General features: G+C 52.4%; 1 protein-coding gene across 2 annotated transcripts in view; it reads left to right on the forward strand.

Annotated features, from left to right (window-relative positions):
• The window catches only part of UBTD1 (ubiquitin domain containing 1), a 50458-nt gene extending 33786 nt beyond the window's left edge, over positions 1–16672 (forward strand). For both annotated transcript variants that reach the window (XM_065920061.1, XM_065920060.1), the window contains 2 exons: positions 14035–14262; positions 15589–16672. In XM_065920061.1, the coding sequence (XP_065776133.1) occupies positions 14088–14262; positions 15589–15974 (561 nt within the window). In that variant the 5' untranslated portion in view covers positions 14035–14087 and the 3' untranslated portion in view covers positions 15975–16672. The remainder of the gene's footprint in view (positions 1–14034; positions 14263–15588) is intronic.
• Positions 16673–17629: the final 957 nt, after the last annotated feature.

Below are 17629 nucleotides of genomic sequence, written 5' to 3' on the forward strand. Positions count from 1 at the left end.
TCCCCAGGGTTGCACACTGCCTGGCGCTGGTGGTTGGCCATGTGTGAGACTGAGCCATTTCCACTTTAGCAGGGGTCCCATGGGTGTTTGAGAGTCTGTCCCTCCTGCCAGTCTTGCAGCATTTTGTGCACCAACTCTTGTAGCTCTTGTGTGCGTGCGTGCGTGATTGCACGTGTGGTTTGCTTTGCAGTGTTGGGTGGGAGCCATGAGTTTTTGGAGGGCCAGGCTCTTGCTTAAGTCTTTGTGCGCCTTGCGAGTCCCGTACAGGTCTGTCCACAAGTGGATTGTGTTGAGTCTTAGAGCCTGAAGTCCCGCTGCCTCATTTTCTAGATGGGAGCCTGCAGGGAGATGACCTGCCCCAGGCCATAGCGACTGAACCAACCAGGTGGTCTTGGGGCCAAGGTGTGCAGCCTTCAGAGCTGAGTCAGGAGCTGCTCTGCAGGTGAAGGGGGTCTGTCCCCAAGAGGCCCCATGGGCAGTGAGGATAGGGACTGGAGCCTGGGATTCCTGGGGGCTGTCGGGAGGGGTGAGCATGCGGTGTGTTGTATCCGTGTTCTCCCCGACGCGTCCCCATCAGCTCCACTTTACCTGCCTCCCACGGGAAGTGAGCTTCTCTGAAAATCATTCACTTTTTTCTCTGAAATGAGGGTTTTGCCGCTTAGAGAAGAGCTGCCCTGGAGCTGGTCGAGGCGCCCTCTGCTTGTTTAACTTGGGGGCCTGCCCTTGTGGCCTGGCCAAGGGCTGGCTGTGCTGTGTGGGAGGACGGGCCCTGCCTCTCCTGCGCTCCACACAGGCGCCAGGCCCACCCCTGGAGGCCCTCAGCCCCTGGGAGCTGCCGGCCCACTGCCTCCTCAGGCGTTGCCAAAACAAACAGCCGGAGGTGCCTGGGTGCCCAGAGGCCCTTCCACACAGCCACCGCAGCAGCGCCCTGGAGGCCACCACAGCCAGCACCTCCATCCGCTTCCGTCCCCTCTCCTCCTGAAGGGCCCGGGCTTCCAGCTGGAACCTTCTCTGAGGAAGGGGAGGGGCTGGGGGAACTTCCCGGGTTGGGCCCCTGCCTTTGACTCTGGCAATCTGGATCCCATTACCCTCCTGAGAGGGGTGAGGAGGCCTTGCTTAAAAAAAAAAAAATTGTTTTTCATTTTTTTACTTTTTATTTCACAGGAACTTCAAATAATTCAGCTTAGCTGTACACAGAATAGGGCTCAGTAATAAATGTTTGTGGACGAAAGCGAAATTAGACCCAAGGAGGTTCGTTCATCGATTTGGCTCAGAAATGCTTTCTGAGCATCTGCTGGAGTAGCTCCCACGATGAACTTTCACAACCTGCCAAGCCCTCAACACTCAGGAGAAGGTCGAACCTTCTGGGGGTTTCAGAGTTGGCCTGCCACCTAGTTGTGTGACCTTTGGATTAGGTGACTTAGTACATGTAAAGGTTTAGAACAGTGTCTGACATATGATAAGAAGTTAGTACATGTGAGCCATGATTATTAATCTCCTGGTATTTACCATAGTTCTCATAGTAATGCTGTAAGGGTAGCTGTTATTATCCCCATTTTCCAGATGAGGAAACTGAGGTTCTTAAAGGATGAATAACATGCCCAAGTCAAGCATGTAAGTGGCAGAGCCAGGGTTCCATCTCAGACCTGGAGTCTGAGGCTTTTGGCAACCCGACTGAGCTGCTTAGCCGGCTCCGGGCTGGGCATTCAGATGCCAACACTAACGAGACCAGGTGCTGCCTTGAAGAGTTCTCAGCCTGGCGTGGAGGCCAACACACACATGGTCATCAATGACTGAATTTCCGGAGGCACCACATGCATTAGAGTCAAGCCAGGCGGAGTGGGAGGCAGGGCAGGGCTGGCAGCGATGCCGCAGAGCACACGGGACTGGTCAGGGGTGCCACCAGCTGGGCCGGGAGGCAGAGTGGCTTCTGTGCCTGTCAGCTATGCGTGTCAGAGGAGAGAGGGGGTCATCTCCCCTACCCCCTCCCAGCCCCATCCAGGGCCTCCTCACAGCCCTGGCGACGTGGCATGCAGGCAGAACACGACAGGGTCTGGGACAGGCGCTGGGCTGAAAGTGAAGGGATCTAAAGCCACTCACTGGATTCCTACCACTGTTCCAGAGTCCCTGAACCTCAGTGTTCTCATCTATAAGATGGGAGTAATAATACTTGCCACGCAAGGTTGTTGTAAGGATTAATTGAAATGATGTTTTAAAAAAACTCTTTATAAAAAAAAAACAAACTCTTTATTACCTTAAGTCAAGTACTTAACATGACTAATAATAATCACTGCCATTTTTTAGCCCCTCACACAACACTAGATTACACACAATGCCTGCTTAATCCTTACACTAGCTCTTTAAGGTGGACTTCATGGCTCCCATTTCATGGCTGTGGAAACAGGTCTGGAGGCTCAACTGCCTGGGCTCTCACAGGCCACCTCTCTGTATTCCAGACCTTCTGAGCTCTCTCCCCTTCCTGGCCCTGCCCCTTGCTAGTACCGAACCAGCCACGGGAGGGTGTGGCTGTCAGGGGGCCAAGCCAAGGGAGGCACTCTTGCCAGGCCAGCCACTCAGGCCTGGCAGCTGGCGGTGGGCAGGGCTAGAGGGACGGGCTTTACCTGCCCACAGCCCCGGTTGTGGTGGGAGCAGCAGGCTCTTGTCCCTGCCCGTCTGGCGAGTGAGTTTTGTCGGCCTGTGAGTCACACAGCGTTGATGAGTCAGGTTTTTCCCTCCTTCTTGCCCAGAGCAGCTGGGGAGAGGGTGGGGGGTTTTGTTAGGAAACAGGACCTCCCTCCCTCTCCTCTCCCACTGTCCCCCAGTGCCTTGGAGCTACACATTTTCTATCCAAAAGTCTGTGGCTCAGCCTGAGTCCCTACAGAAGTGGGTGCCTGGGTGCTGGTCACACAGGCACGAGAGAGCAGGCCTCGGGCTGAGCAGTGTGGAGAGGGAAAGGGCCTTCCTTGTTGGTAAGGAGAGTGAGGCAGCTAATCCAGGGCTGTCTAACTCCAGAGCCCCATTCTGGGCCTCTCCTTTGGGCTTACCCACTCCTTTCTCCAAAGAGGGGCTTGTGAAGCTGGTTTCCCAAGGCACAGGGTCCCCTGAGCCCTCTGCTCCTTGCCTTATGGCCAGTTCTGGCTGTGAGCCTTCAAAGAATGGTCCAGATGGTCAGCTCAGGCAGGCCTGGGGTTCCCCGGAGCACCCCCCTGCCAGGCTCTCTCAGAGGCCTCATTAAACAGTCAAAGCAGCCAGTCCGGCTGTCGGCCTAGTTCCAGATCAGTGCTTCTCAGCCCTGGTCACATACGAGAAGCTCCTGGAGAGCCTTTAAACCCCTCTGATGCTTGGGCCCTACCCCAGGCAACTAAACCAGAATCCTGAGGCCCAGGCAGCCAGGTTTTAGACTTGACTTGCTGTGTTGTTGCCTCTCGAGACTCTGCCCTCCAGGAGCGGACAGCCAAGTTGCAAGGGGACAGCACAATGTGTAGGGGACATGCCCACAAGGAAGGCAACCTGTGACTCAGGGCCCGCGTGGGATGCTCACGCCCGGCAGGACCAGGGGTGAGGTGCGTGTGGGCCTGGAGGGAAGAGGCTCTGTCCTGTTGGATGGAGGTCAGGAGCAGGCAGACCATAGGAAGGAAACCAGGGAGGATGCTGGCCTGACCCGGTCCGTGATTCACAGGCAGTAGAGGAGGAAGGGGAAACAATGAGTCAGGCCCAGCTAGCTGCCTGCAAGGCCTGAGCCAGGCTCTGGAGGAGAACGAACATGCTCAGATGAGGAGTCCTCTGTTGCTCCATAAGCAGAATGTTGTGGGCCCTGAGCTGCGCCATGTGAGAAAGTGGGTGAGCCTGAAAAAGGTGGATTTCCAGATCTCAGGGGTGTCCGGCATCTGTTTGCACCTCACACTTGACCCAGACACTCCTCACTGAAGCTCCCCAGGGCATCTCAGCGTCTCTGAGGTGCACAGAATTGGGCAGGTGTGCGCAGAGAGTGAGGGGCTGGCACGGGCCAGCATGGAAACAGACCCAGGCCTTCTAACTCCAGTTCACCCATTTAAGACAGGCCTGAAGAAAGGCATGTGTGGACTGTAAATGAACACCAGGTCCAGGAGAGGACAGAGCCACAGCCAGGGGAAGGTCGTGGGTTCTCTTCTAGCTGCAGCCGCAGCAGTGCTGGGCAGACTTGCTGTCTGTTTGCTGTGGAGGCGGAGGGACTGGTGCTCGGCGGAGGAAGCCAGAACCCCGGGGGCACCTAGCGCTGGGCACACCTCCATGGGCTGTTAGGTGAACTGGTTAGCTGAGTGGAGGGTGGACAGAAAGATAAAGAAGCTGGAGTAACATAGAGGGAAGAGGGCTCTTGAGTGTGGAGCAGAGCAAAATGTCACCCTGTGACGGGTGGTGATGTACTCTGTGTCATTCTAGAGTAGAGCTGGTGGCTTAATAATAATAATGGCAAAACCAACCTCAGTGACAGTAGTCATGCCTCCTCTAGCCAATATGGAGCTGGTGTGTGTGTGCCTTAGTCTTCAGGTGGATGGAGCTAGAGCTATGGTCCCAGGAAGACTGCACCTCGGCGGTGGGGGCTTAGGTCAGTTGATTTATTTTATATATAATCTTCTTGAGCCTATTAGCTAATGAATATATATGTATATATTTTCAGTCCTGCCTACCTCCCTAAGAAGTGGGCTGTAATTAACTCCCTGCTTCTCAGAAGGGGAGGCTAGAAAGTTTAAGGCGTTTACCCAAGGTCACTTCACTGATTTATGTCAGGGCTGATGTTTAAACCCCAGTCTCTCTGACTCCAGAATCTTGACCTTCAGTCTCTGTGTTTCTCTGTCCTGCCTGCTCCTTAGTTGGTGCTCAGTGAAGGGTGACTATAAAACTTAGCTTTCTAACCGCTTGATCCATTCGGCACTGGAAAAGGTTTCCTCCTGGCAGTGAGTGTGTCCGGAAGTGCCCGCAGAGTCTGAATTGCCCCTGGTCTGCATCACTGAGCCCCAATCCAGCCATGCGGACTTAGAGTCTTGGGCTAGTGCCCAAGTCTGTGTTTCTGTCAAGCCTGCAGGAGATGTGGATGCCCAGTCAGGCCCTGGTGTCCTGGGAGGGCCCAGCTCTTAGAGTCCTTTCTTTCCTGGTGAGGACAGGAAAGGTCAGACCTTTCCTGACTCCTCCACTCTTGTTCCTGAAGTGTGTTCTGCTCGCTGCTTTTCCTATCAAAGTGTTCATTATCTTTGGGTCAAACTCTCAATGTTTTAATGTTGTAGTTATAATTCAGCTTTCACTGGCAGTGGAGTGGTTTGCTGGAAACAATTTACCTACCCCTCGCACCCCCCATGCTGACATGCACACAGGCACAGACTGTGGGGGTATGGGACAGGTCACATGACCCCCCAGAGCCTCATCCTCATCTGTAGAATGAAGAGTCTTGGGTAAAGACTTTAAGGTCACTCCAGGCTTCAGGATCCTGCCAGGCTTAGGGGACCCGGCCTGATGGAGTGGCACAGGGGTTAGTGAAGCATTGGTGGCAGTTGACATCCAGGGCAACCGAGCCTTGGGTATCAGAAGTCAGGCCTCTAGGCACCCGGCTGCCAAGCTGGTGCTGGAATGGATCTTTGCTTCAGGGACCCTCCCTCCCTGACTGTGGGGCTGTGGAAAGCAGTGGCAGAGGTGACCTGTCTGTCCTCTCTAGAGTCCTGAGGTAGCAAGGGGAGCTGGCCAGACACCGGAGACCTTTGCAGCAACCTCTGGGGAGTTCCTGTTTTATTTATTAGCTGCCATCCTCACTCTCCTGCCCCAGGAGAAGTGCTGACCCTGTGCCGTGCAGCCGCACACGGAAGCGAGCATCCATCAAACCCTCTCTTTGTCCCGGTCACACTTAACCTCATTTAACCCCCTGCATCCTCCTGCACAGGACGAGATAGAGACCAGGAGTTCCCTATAGCAGGAGTTTTCAAACTTTTCAAAATCACAGCAACTTTATGGAAAAAAGAAAAAAAAAAAAAAAAGATGATACCCTTTCATTCTGTTCATTGCCTAAAAGTAATGAGCATTACTGACTTGGCTTGATTACTAATTACAACAGTTACAGTCTTTTACTAAGTACCAGGCAGAGTGGTCTCTGTAAGCCTCAGAGTAATCCCATGAGGTGGCAGTTACGTCCTTTTCACAGATGGGAACACTGAGGCTTAGAGTGACGAGGTGGGTCTCTGCACTCACACAGGTGGTCAATAACCAAGGCTGCCCCCACCCCAACACCATCCATCTCTGAAGCCCCCATGCATATGTGAGTAGCCAGATTGGGGAGGGAGTCTTTGCTAAAGTGTCTGGTAACTCACAGTCATCTGTAATTAGGTTCCTCCTAGAGCCGGTAGTCCTGGGACTGTTCACATTCAGGCCAGGACCTTGTTACACCTGGGAGTAAAAGTCAGCTCTGATGAGGATGGGAATATATGAACTATAAGAAAGGAACAGGCTGGGTTTTGAGGTTTTTTTGTTTGTTTGTTTTTTTAAATTCATATGAACTTAAGCAGAACTACTGCCATTTCTGAAACACCTGATGTGCTAACTCTGCTTATGAAATGCATCATTCTTCCCCAGCCAGCCCCAGAAAAGGAGCTGTTGGGCGTATGGCAGCCTGGGTCCCAGAGTAGGCCCTGGGGACTTGGGGGTTGTTTGTAGAGCTCAGGAAGGCCAATTTTTCCCTCGGGAAATGGGACGGGGGGTGCCTGGGGGAAGTCAGCCCAAGTCAGGGTGAGAGTTGATCAGAGCCCAATGTGGGATGGCTTTTTGCCTTGCCTGGCCCTGCTGCCAGGGGCCCTGGGCTGGGGGCACAGAGCGGAGAGCAGATGCAGCGCCTGCTCCCCTCAGCACAGCCCAGTAAATGTGTGCGCTGTGGGCAAGCGCAGTGAAAGCACACACTGTCTCCACGGTTCTGTGTGCCCCCCTCGTCCACACCCAAGCAGGGGGCCTCTGGGTAAGTTTATTTTCCTTGGCTGCACTTTAGTCTCTCCCATTGCCACGAAGGTTCCAGGCCCGCACTGGGCATGGTTTCTGACATCCGGGCCCCCATCCTTCGGCCGGTTTCCTCGCTGTACACCTCGGGAACTGTTTTTGTCCCTCCTAGCCTGCCTCCCCCTGTCTTTCACCTCTCTCCCTTCCTGGGATTTCTTCTAGCAGATTCCTTCTGCTCCCCCATCTCTGATCTGGCCTCTGCCTCCCCAGTTCCTCCCATTTTTCCTCAACAGCTCTTTCACTTCATTCACTCACTCATTGGGCAAACAGTGGCTGAAACCTGCTAGTGTGCCTGCCCCCAGGACCCCAGTGATGAACTTGAGGTGGTCCCAGTCTCTGGGGGGAAGACTGGACCATTTCAGGGAGCTGCAGTTGCCCCAGGCAGGGTGCCATCACAGAGCTGAGTTCAGGGCTCCCAGAAGAGCCTTGAGTCCTTCAACCCTGCCCAGGACCCCTGAGATCAGACGCGTCCTAGGAAGGGTTGCAGTTTAGGAAACCTGGGCTGTCACTTAGCAACTGGCCCCATCCCATTCTCTCCCTGAAGCCTGGAGCTGGGCCTGAGGGAATGAATGGGGAAGATGGGCCCAGGCTGTAAAGAGGCCACGTGGGGAGGCCCCAGCTGAGCAGAGCTGGGCCAGCACTTTCCTTTCGAAGGTTACCCAGGCTCTGAGGGTCATCCTAGGTTAAGGCTGACTATAAATACCATGCTTCCTGAAGGGATTACCTGGGCTCTGCTTCCCCTGCCTGCACCCTTCTTGGCCAGGCTGATCCTTTTCTGGGCCCGCTGTTCTTTTGGACCTCTTATCCCCTCTGCCAGGTGCGGTACTTCAGCCACGGCTCTCCAGCCCCCTGCAGCCCTGCTCTGCCTGCCAGGGCGGAAGGGGAAGGGAGGAGAGATTTGAGTCTGCATCCTGGTCAGAGGGCCTTTACAGCCCAGGCCATTGGGATGGGGAGGCCCTTGTCCCTTCTCCTTCTACCTGGAGCCTCATCTCTCCCACCAGCCCGAGCAGGCCCAGGCTTGTCACATAATCAGTGCCTCTGGGGAAAACACTGCTGGCCCCAGCCTTGGAGCAGGGACCTTGGAGCTGGAGCTTGGTAAACGAGTGTGGAAACAGAGCTTGGGGATTGCCACAGGTATAAATAGGGCCGTCTCCCGGCTTGGGTGGACTGACTGTCCTGGGAAATCTCTGGTTCCCTTGGCTGGTCTCAGACTTGGTGTCACTCCCCAGTGGCTCAGGTGTGCCAGCTCCTGAAGCCACGGTAAGGATCTCTTGGGGTCTGAGATGAATGAGTGAAGGGACTGCCCGACTTTTCCCTCCTGGCAGGCCTTTCTCCCAGTTCCCCCAGCTGCCCCCTGCTGATCTCAGCTGTGATTCCTCTACTGTGCATTTGTCAGTTCCTTTTCAACTCAGCAGACACTTGTGAGAACCTGGGCCATGATGGTTCAGAGGGAAGCAGCCAGGAAGCAGCCCTTTCCATGGGTTCTTGAGAACCCCCTCTTGTGTAGTTATTCTGAATTAAGCAGTGTGAATCTCACACACACACACGCATACACACATGCGTGCACACACACACTCGTAGAGGCACTCCAGCTCTATGCAAATTGGAAAGGACCTTTAATGCTCCCTCTCCCACTCTCCTTTCAGTACCCTCCCCTGGGGGTGATATATCACCAGACACCATTCATTATCTGGCCAAACCACAGCGTCCACCATCATTATCCTCCCCCGACCCAGACATCGTGCCCTCTGTTTTCTTCTTTCGTTACCCTCTGAATCTGCTCTCAGCAGCGACTCTGGAGGCGATCCGCTGAACTTGCTGATGTTAGGGTGTGGATGAGCGTGCTATCTCCACTTCTGTGCTGTGTTCAGTGTGGGGTTCGTCAGTCAGAATTGAGTGTGTACCCCAGCCTCGCCCTCCAGCTCTGGTCCTGATACCTGTGATGTTTCAGGTAACCCTTCAGGGCCCCCGCTTTTGCCTCTTCTCAGAAACTTATATTCTCTTTTCAGTTCCCTGCCCACCACAACCACAGAAACCCAGGATTATCGTGGGCATTTTCTCCCTCCCCAGACAAGCAGGTACCTTGATCTTTTATTTTGTGATTTTTTAAATCTCTTTTTTGTCAACTACATGGGGGATAAGGACCATTTTTGTTACTCTGTCTTTGACCTGGAGCTTATCTAGGACAGGTGGAGACACAAGTAGAGGCCTCTAGATGCTGCTGCTGCTGCTGTTGAAACCAGCAGAGCCTGCCTGGCCCTGAGCAGAGTCACGCAGAGCTGCCAGGAACTGAAATCCTAGAGGCTGTGGGCCTTGGGTTCTCCAGTTCTCCACCACCTTCAAACCCTACCCCTTGGCGCCCCAGACTCTTCCTACCCTTTCCCTTGTTAACAGCTTTCATTGTTAACAATTTTCATTAATCTTATTACTAAAGTAATTAATGCTTATTGTTGGAAACTTGGAAAATAGAAGCAAAAAAAAAAAAAAAAGATCGTTGCTAACTGCCAATCAGATATAACCAAACATTTTGGTATAAATCCTTCCAGTCTTTTGTATATGTAATTTTACATATATTTTTAGAAATAAAAGCTGGAGCATAGAGCACTTGCTGCTCTCTAACCTGCGTCTCACCATATCAAGGACCTTTCCCCATGCTGCTTAGCCTCCTTCCACTCCATCATAGAGTGGCTGCCAGGGATGCACTGATATGATGTAGCCTCTCTCCTGTGCACTGAGTTTATTTCTAGAAAACCAGACTGGGCTAAACATCTTTGTAGATGAACTTCCGCCACACACTTGTGCTTATTTTCTTTGAATACTTTCTTAGACACTGAGGGCTTCCCTGATAGCTCAGTTGGTAAAGAATCCGCCTACAATGCAGGAGACCCCAGTTTGATTCCTGGGTCCAGAAGATCTGCTGGAGAAGGGATAGACTACCCACTCCAGTATTCTTGGGCTTCCCCTGAGGCTCAGCTGGTAAAGAATCCTCCTGCAGTGCAGGAGACCTGGGTTCCATCCCTGAGTTGGGAATATCCCCTGGAAAAGGGAAAAGCTACCCACTCCAGTATTCTGGCCTAGAGAATTCCATGGACTGTATAGTCCATGGGGTCACAAAGAGTGAGACATGACTGAGCCACTTTCACTTTAGAAACCAGATCACTGAGCCAAAGGGATACACTTAAGTTCTTTTGGTAACATAGCCAATGCCCTCCAGAAAGTTTGTATCAATTTGTACCACATATAAAAGTCACCCTTTCCACTGCTCAGTATTTTTTTTTTTTCATTTATTTTTATTAGTTGGAGGCTAATTACTTTACAACATTGTAGTGGGTTTTGTCATACATTGACATGAATCAGTCATGGATTTACATGTATTCCCCATCCCGATCCCCACTCCCACCTCCCTCTCTACCCAATCCCTCTGGGTCTTCCCAGTGCATCAGGCCGGTGCTCAGTATTTTTAATAAGACATTAGGGAAATGAAATTTAAAATATGAATCATCAGTTTGCTTCTATGTTTAAAGTAAAAGCTTTCTTTTATGTTTTGTCTGTATCTTGTCTAAAATTGTAAGCACTGGTGTTTAGGGATCCAGACATTTTGTCTTGTCTCTTACTCCTGCTTCCTTGAACCTGGAAAACTTTTCCTGGGTACTTTGTTGCTGTGTTTGATTCACTGCAAAGGAAGTGAATCCTGGGCCAGCAGAGGCGCTGTGGCTGCCCCCTGCTGGTGAAGAGGTGCAGTGCCGACTGAGAAGGCTGGGCTCTTGCTGCCCTTTCAACCCTCCCCGTTCCTACCACTGCCCCCTGTTCTAATATTTTCTGGTATTTTCAGTCTAAAAGGACCAGTGCGCAGGGTGAGGAACTTTTAAGCCTTTGTGTCTTGGGTGATGCAGATGCAGTTAATACCTGGGGAGGCTCACGGGCGTTGTGTCCATCCTGGGGTGAGAAGTGTGTCTCTGACAGCACTGACAGGAAAGCATGCTGTTCTCCGCATGGAGGAGAGGGGACTCTGAGGGCCGGGTATGCAAGCAAAGCCTCCTCCAGGCACGTGGGGCCTCCTCAGGTGACAACTTTGAAAGGTGACACCATGGGGCTGTGTTTATATTAGAGTGAGATGAATGCATACACAGTTACGCTTCAGGTATCCTGAGGTCACAACCTCAATTGTCAGGGACAAAATCAAAACCTGACCATGTAAGTAAGGGAGGCGGTGGGGTAGAGGATCTGAGCAGGAACAACAGATGTCCCTAACAAAGCCTTGTCTCTGTCTTCCTTAGGAAACTTCTCTCTTAGAACCAGATGCTCTCAATTTTGACAGTGCTGACAAAGCTTTCTCAACCCTCAGCAGATTAGGAGTGGCCCATTAGCTGGGCCTGACCTCTACCCAGAAGGAGCAGCAGTTAGATAAAGACCAGGAAGAAGTGACATCTGGCAAAGAGGAAGGAGACGGGGAAACTATAGAAATGAGCTCAAGAAGTTAAAAGGTCCTGACATCTGGGTCCTTGGGTGGAGGGGCAGAAGTGCCATATGCCAGAGGTCCCAAAGGCGTCACTGCATAAAGCCTGTGAATCTGGAGGGATCAAAGCTCTTGTTAGAGAGACACCAATGCTAAAGGATCAAAGAGAAAAGGACTCAGAAATCATGAAGCAGGGGGATTTGATTGATCCAGGCAGAAACACCTCCAGGCCAAAACTCCACAACAAAACATAAACAATTCTGTCATCCTCTCTTTCTGCCTCCTTTCTGCCTTTCTGCCTCCTTAAGGCGTTCACACGTAAGCCTTTGATCCACCTGGGCTTTGATTTTTGCGGCTGGTGTGAGGTAGGGATCCTGTTTCATGTTTTCCTATATGGAGAACCTGTAGTCCAACACTGTCTATCAATAGCCCATTGTAAAGAAAAATCTCCAGTGTTTCTCCTCTACTGCTCTCACAGAATACTCCTGATGATAGTTATGTGGGTGTTTTTCCCATGCCCTTTTCATATTTTTAAGGCTCTCATTTCTTAGACTTGGTACTTCATCCCTTGTGTCTGATAAGTCCCATATCTGAAGTCTTTGTGCGTCTGACTCTCTTGCCTGCTGTTTTTGCTGGCTCGGGCTCATAGCGCCTTGTTTCTTTGTACGTTGTGATTAAAAAAAAAAAACTATGACCTTATTATTTATTTTTCTTGGAACTTCATCTCGGGAATTCTTTGAGGCCTGGTTTGAAGTTGCTTTCCTACAAAGAGGATTTGCATTTCCTTGTGCTCACCCAGGAACACTTGAGATTAAACGTCTGGCTTGAGAGTTTTCTGTCTGCACAGCTAGTGGCACATGCACAGGCGGGCCGCGTGTGGATTCGGTGTGACCTGCGGTGGGACCCGCACCCTGTCGTCACTTGCTGTGTGACCGCAGGCCAAGTCATTCAGTCTCTCTGCCCGGCCCACCATCTGTGAAATAGCAATAATGACACCTGCCACCTAAAGCCATTGGAAGGGTGAAACGGGATGATGTACGTAGGTAAAGTGCTTCCACTAGTTTTCTTTCACACGGTTGGTAGACAGTGAATGTCTCCCTCTTCCCCCGAGGAACCCCTCTTCTGCTCCAGCCCAGGCGTCCTGCCCCAGCTTTAGTTCCCCGTCTTTCCTAGGATCTGAGTTGTAACAGGAACCAGGTGCTTTCGACCTCACCCGTGTGGCTCATTCTGCCGTCAGCTTTGAGATGGCTGAGCTTCCTAAAGCCTTTGAGAGATGTTTCTGCTCTCAAGTCTTGACCTCAGTCCAGAGTTATCTTGGGAGTCACTTGGGGCTGGGTAACAAGAATCGTGACATTTCACAGAATTGTTTTCTTCTTCCAGGGCTGCAGGGGTTTTTTGGTTGGTTGGTTACCATTCAAAAGACTTCTTGTGTAACTTTATGGTGGAATATTAGTAACAAGACAGTATAAATGTTTATTATTTTTAGTCATGGGAATATACATGGACAGTAATATAAGTGTGAAATAAACAACAAGTTGTGTATTGGCACAAAAACAGTTAAATCCTTTTCTATAACAAGGATTATTTTAAAAATAAATTGTTTTTTGTTTTTAAAACTCTTTAGAACTCCAGCTCTATTGAGAAAAGTGAGGAAAGGGAGCTGAAAGGAAATGTGTCTTAAGTGTCAGCAGTGGTTACTTCTTTTTTAAAAAAATTACTTTTTTATATTTGGCTCTGCTGGGTCTTCATTGCTGCGTGGGCTTTCTGTAGTTGTGGCGAGCAGGGGACATGCCCTTTAGTTGTGGTGGGCAGGCTTCCCTGTTGCAGAGCAGGGGCTCTAGGGCGCTTGGGCTTCAGTAGTTGCAGCTCCTACCCTCTAGAGCAGGCTCAGTAGTTGTAGCCTATTGGCTTAGTTGCTCCATGGCATGTGGGATCTTCTTGGATCAGGAATTGAACCCATGTCCCCTGCATGGGCAGGCAGGTTCTTTACCAGTGAACCACCAGGGAAGCCCCAGCAATGGTCACTTCTAAATGGTGGAATTCTTGAGTAAGTTTTCTCCAATGGCAGCATGGTACAGAGACAGTGGTCAGAGAGTGAGCTTCTGAGTCAGAAAACCTGGCATTAAATTGGTACTTGTGGGGCTTTACACCAATGACAAGCTTAGTTTCCCCATCTGTTGGGTCGTTTTGAGTCTAAATGCCTAGTCTGTCATCTGGCACAAGCTGGGTCTGAAAATGGTCGCAGTTGTTTTTGTTTTTTGATACAACTACATTTTTTCCAGATTTTTAAAATACTGAACACATCCTACTTTATAATCAAAGAAAGAGTAAAATTAAGACGTAAACAGCAGCAACAAAGGCAGTAAATGCTTTGCTGACAAAAGGGGTTTTCACCCCCACCCAGGAGGGGTTTATGCAGTTTCCAGACTCTTCCCTGAGTCCAGGGAGGGGCCTGGAGACCCGAATGCTCAGGAGCCACAGCAGTGAGGACTGGGCAGGCTGGGCTGCGAGAGGGTGGACTACAGTCCTGGCTTTCCGCATGCAGAGCTTCTCCCTTCTGTCCTGCCCAGGACGCAACGAGCCCCTGAAGAAGGAGCGGCTGAAGTGGAAGAGTGACTACCCGATGACCGACGGGCAGCTGCGGAGCAAGAGGGATGAGTTCTGGGACACGGCGCCCGCCTTCGAGGGCCGCAAGGAGATCTGGGATGCCCTCAAGGCTGCCGCCTACGCGGCCGAGGCCAACGACCACGAGCTGGCTCAGGCCATCCTGGACGGAGCCAGTATCACCTTGCCCCATGGTCAGTGGGCAGGGCGGGGGCTATCTCCACCAGAGCAAGGGGGCTGTTGGTGGAAGAGAGCCAGTGGCCAGCCCCATGTCAGGCGCTTCCATGCAGGCTGTGGGTGGCAAGTGTGGCTAGTCATTTGTTCATTCAAGCAACTGTTACGAACACAGACCAGGAGCGGGACACCTAGAAAATGAGAACACAGTCCCTGCTTGCCTAAGGAGGGTATGGAAAGACAGCAACACACCTCAGGCAGTGTGATGAGAGCAAGTTAAAGATTACTTGGGGGCCCTTTGGGATCCTAGCACACCTCAGGTACCAACCTTCTGTTGAGTATTATTATATGCTGGGCACTGTAGAAGCTTCTACTGCATCATTTCATTTAAGTTCATAACAGCCCCTGAGGCTGTGTAAAGCAGAGAATAACAGTGGAAACTCTGTAGAGTCAGAAACTGGGTTTTAACCATGTCTCTTTCCTATCTATGTGACCTTGAGCTTCTCGAATTTAAAGCCCAAGTGACTTAACAGTTATAAAGTGGGGATACCTACCTCACAGGATGAGTGTTAGGATTCAACAAGATACAGATAACATCATTTAGTCCAGTCTCAGCACGTAGTAGGTGCTTAAGATAAAGGAAATACATTACTACGTGCAATACATTGTACCAGTAAGAAGGCTGAGGCCCATTAGGTATGAGTCATGAAGAGCAGGGCCTATGCCATTTCATTCATCCTTATAACGCCAGTACCTGGCACATGTGCTCAGGAAGGGGTTGTTGAATGAACAAATGAAAAGTAATTTGCTAGGGTTGAATGAGCCAGAACCTGGTGGAGCCTGAGTGTCAGCCCAGCTCTCCCTGACTCTACCTCGGGCCCCCACCAGCTGTATGAGGAAGACCTGACTGTAGGGTGGGTTTGAGGACTGTGGGGTGGCCATGATGGGTATATTTGTCTGCTATAGCAAAATACTGCAGACTGGGTGGCTCACTAAACAACAGAAATTTAGTCTGAGAAACCCGGGATCAAAGTGGCAGCTGATTTGGGTTTTGGTGAGAACTGTCTTCCTGGCTTGTAAATGCCACCTGCTCACTAAGTCCTCACTGTGGGAGAAGAGAGAGAGAGCTTTCTGGTATCTCTTCTTATAAGGGCACTAATCCCCCTGGATCAAGGCTCCACCTCAATGACCTCACTTAACCATAATTGCTCCCATATAGGCCCCATCTCCAAATACAGTGGTGCCAAGGGTTAGGGCTTCAGTGTATGAACATGATGGAGGGGACACAAGTTAACCTGTATCAGTGGGTCCCCGAGCCAACTCTGACCGCCCTGCCTTTCCCACAGGCACCCTCTGTGAGTGCTACGACGAGCTGGGCAATCGCTACCAACTCCCCATCTACTGCCTGTCGCCGCCCGTGAACCTGCTTCTGGAGCACGCCGAAGAGGAGAGCCTGGAGCCCCCCGAGCCCACCCCCAGCGTGCGCCGAGAGTTCCCGCTGAAGGTGCGCCTCTCCACGGGCAAGGACGTGAGGCTCAGCGCCAGCCTGCCTGACACGGTGGGGCAGCTCAAGAGGCAGCTGCACACCCAGGAGGGCATCGAGCCATCCTGGCAGCGATGGTTCTTCTCCGGAAAGCTGCTCACAGACCGCACGCGGCTCCAGGAAACCAAGATCCAGAAAGATTTTGTCATCCAGGTCATCATCAACCAGCCTCCGCCGCCCCAGGACTGAGGAGCCCACGGACCCCTGGGCAGAGAGGCCAGGGAGCGCTCTGCAGGGCCGAGAGGCCTCCAGCCTGGAGCACTAGGCCCCCCACCCTGCCGCTGCCTTTGAGAGCTGTCCTTTTCTTCCGGGGCACCTCTCGTGTACGGCTGCTGGGCAAGCCCTGAGAGGACCCTGCTTCCCGGGGCCACCGTGGGCCACCAGTGCTCAGCACCCAGGAAAGAGTGTGCTGCCACACACCGGCCTTGCCAGCTTGGTCAGAGAAAAGGCAACCAGGGCCTCCACCCGGTCTCTCTCCCGAGGCCAGTTCAAGCCACAAGGGCCAGCCCGGAGGCCCCTGGAGCCCAGATCTGTCCTCTGGTGCTGATGGCTGTGCTCACTCCGGTTTTCTGCTCAGGGTCTGAAGCAGCTGCTGTCTCCCTCCCCTGACTCTGCCCTGGGGCACAGGGCCAGTGCCCTGGAGGGGAGGGGACCACGCGTGAGCCCCAGGGGCCAGGAGCCTGAGGCTGGCCTCTGCCTCTCCCAGCCCCCGGCACAATTGGCAGAGAGGAGGCAGTGGCTGGGCAGTGGTGGCCGGGGGTCTGCACAGGGCCATCTCCTGGCTGTAACCCTGGCGGTGGGGGGTCCGCAGCCTGGTCATGGCCCCACGGCAGGTCCCTGTGTACAGACATATCTGCGTATTTATCAATAAAGCCTTTTGCTCCTTCCTTCTTGCTTGCCTGGCTTTGACTCTGGGTTCTCCTGCGGCTCTGTGGAGCCTGGAGCCAGTTCAGAGGGGTGGAGCAGGTGGGTGTCCAGCCTACCCAGCAGCTCTGGGCACCGCAGAGAGTATGGTGAAGCAAGCCACGAACTGCTGGTATTCTGTCCTGTGTTTTCGTGGGTCCTCAGGAAAACCTACTTAACCTCTGAGCCCGCTTTGATTATCTTTCGAGTGGAGATGGTGCCACCTGCCCTGCGCCCTCCCTCCATTGCTGCCAGGACTCAGTGGTGTGAAGGACATGAACTCACTTTGAAAGCCAAGGTGGCACCTCAGGCAGCAGTAGTTACCTGCTGCTCTGCCCCTGCAGCTCAAGGGTGCTGGCTTCCCTCTCCAATCCCTGAGCCAGGCCCTTGGGACTGGGGGATGTGCCGTGTCATGGAGATAGTACCCTCGGTGACATTCCAGTGAAATCTCTGACACATTCCGATGATGAGCCTGTGTTGGCTTGCCACCAAGAGAAGCAGAGGGCAGAAGGAGCCAGGTCTTGTGCTTCCTTAAGGGAGAGCATGCAGGTAAGCAGAGAGGGGTGTCTTAGATAAGGTTGTTTGGCTTAGGGCATGCCACGTGAGTGTCACGGAAGCACAGGGCTGTGGCGTCTTTGGTTCACTGGCAGGTTAAACCTGGGTTGTGGTGACCCAGGGTTTGCTCTCACAGATCCAGGTGTGGGGCTCAGCAAAGCAGGTCTGCTCTTTCTCCAGTTGGGAGTAGCTTTCTTTCTCAGTGAGCATGACCACCGGTCAGGGTGGCCTGACAGGGAAACCAGGGAGGGAAGGATGATCAGCCGGAGCTGGGGTCCTTGTCAGCAGGGCCTGGCCCTGCATTCTGGCCCTTTTGGTGGCTTCTTTTGAAGCAAGACTCTGTAAGTCCCCCAGAGGTCCCCTGAGACAGATAGATGGGTGAGGTT

The sequence above is a fragment of the Muntiacus reevesi genome, chromosome 2, assembly GCF_963930625.1.
Source record: "Muntiacus reevesi chromosome 2, mMunRee1.1, whole genome shotgun sequence".
NCBI lineage: Eukaryota > Metazoa > Chordata > Mammalia > Artiodactyla > Cervidae > Muntiacus > Muntiacus reevesi.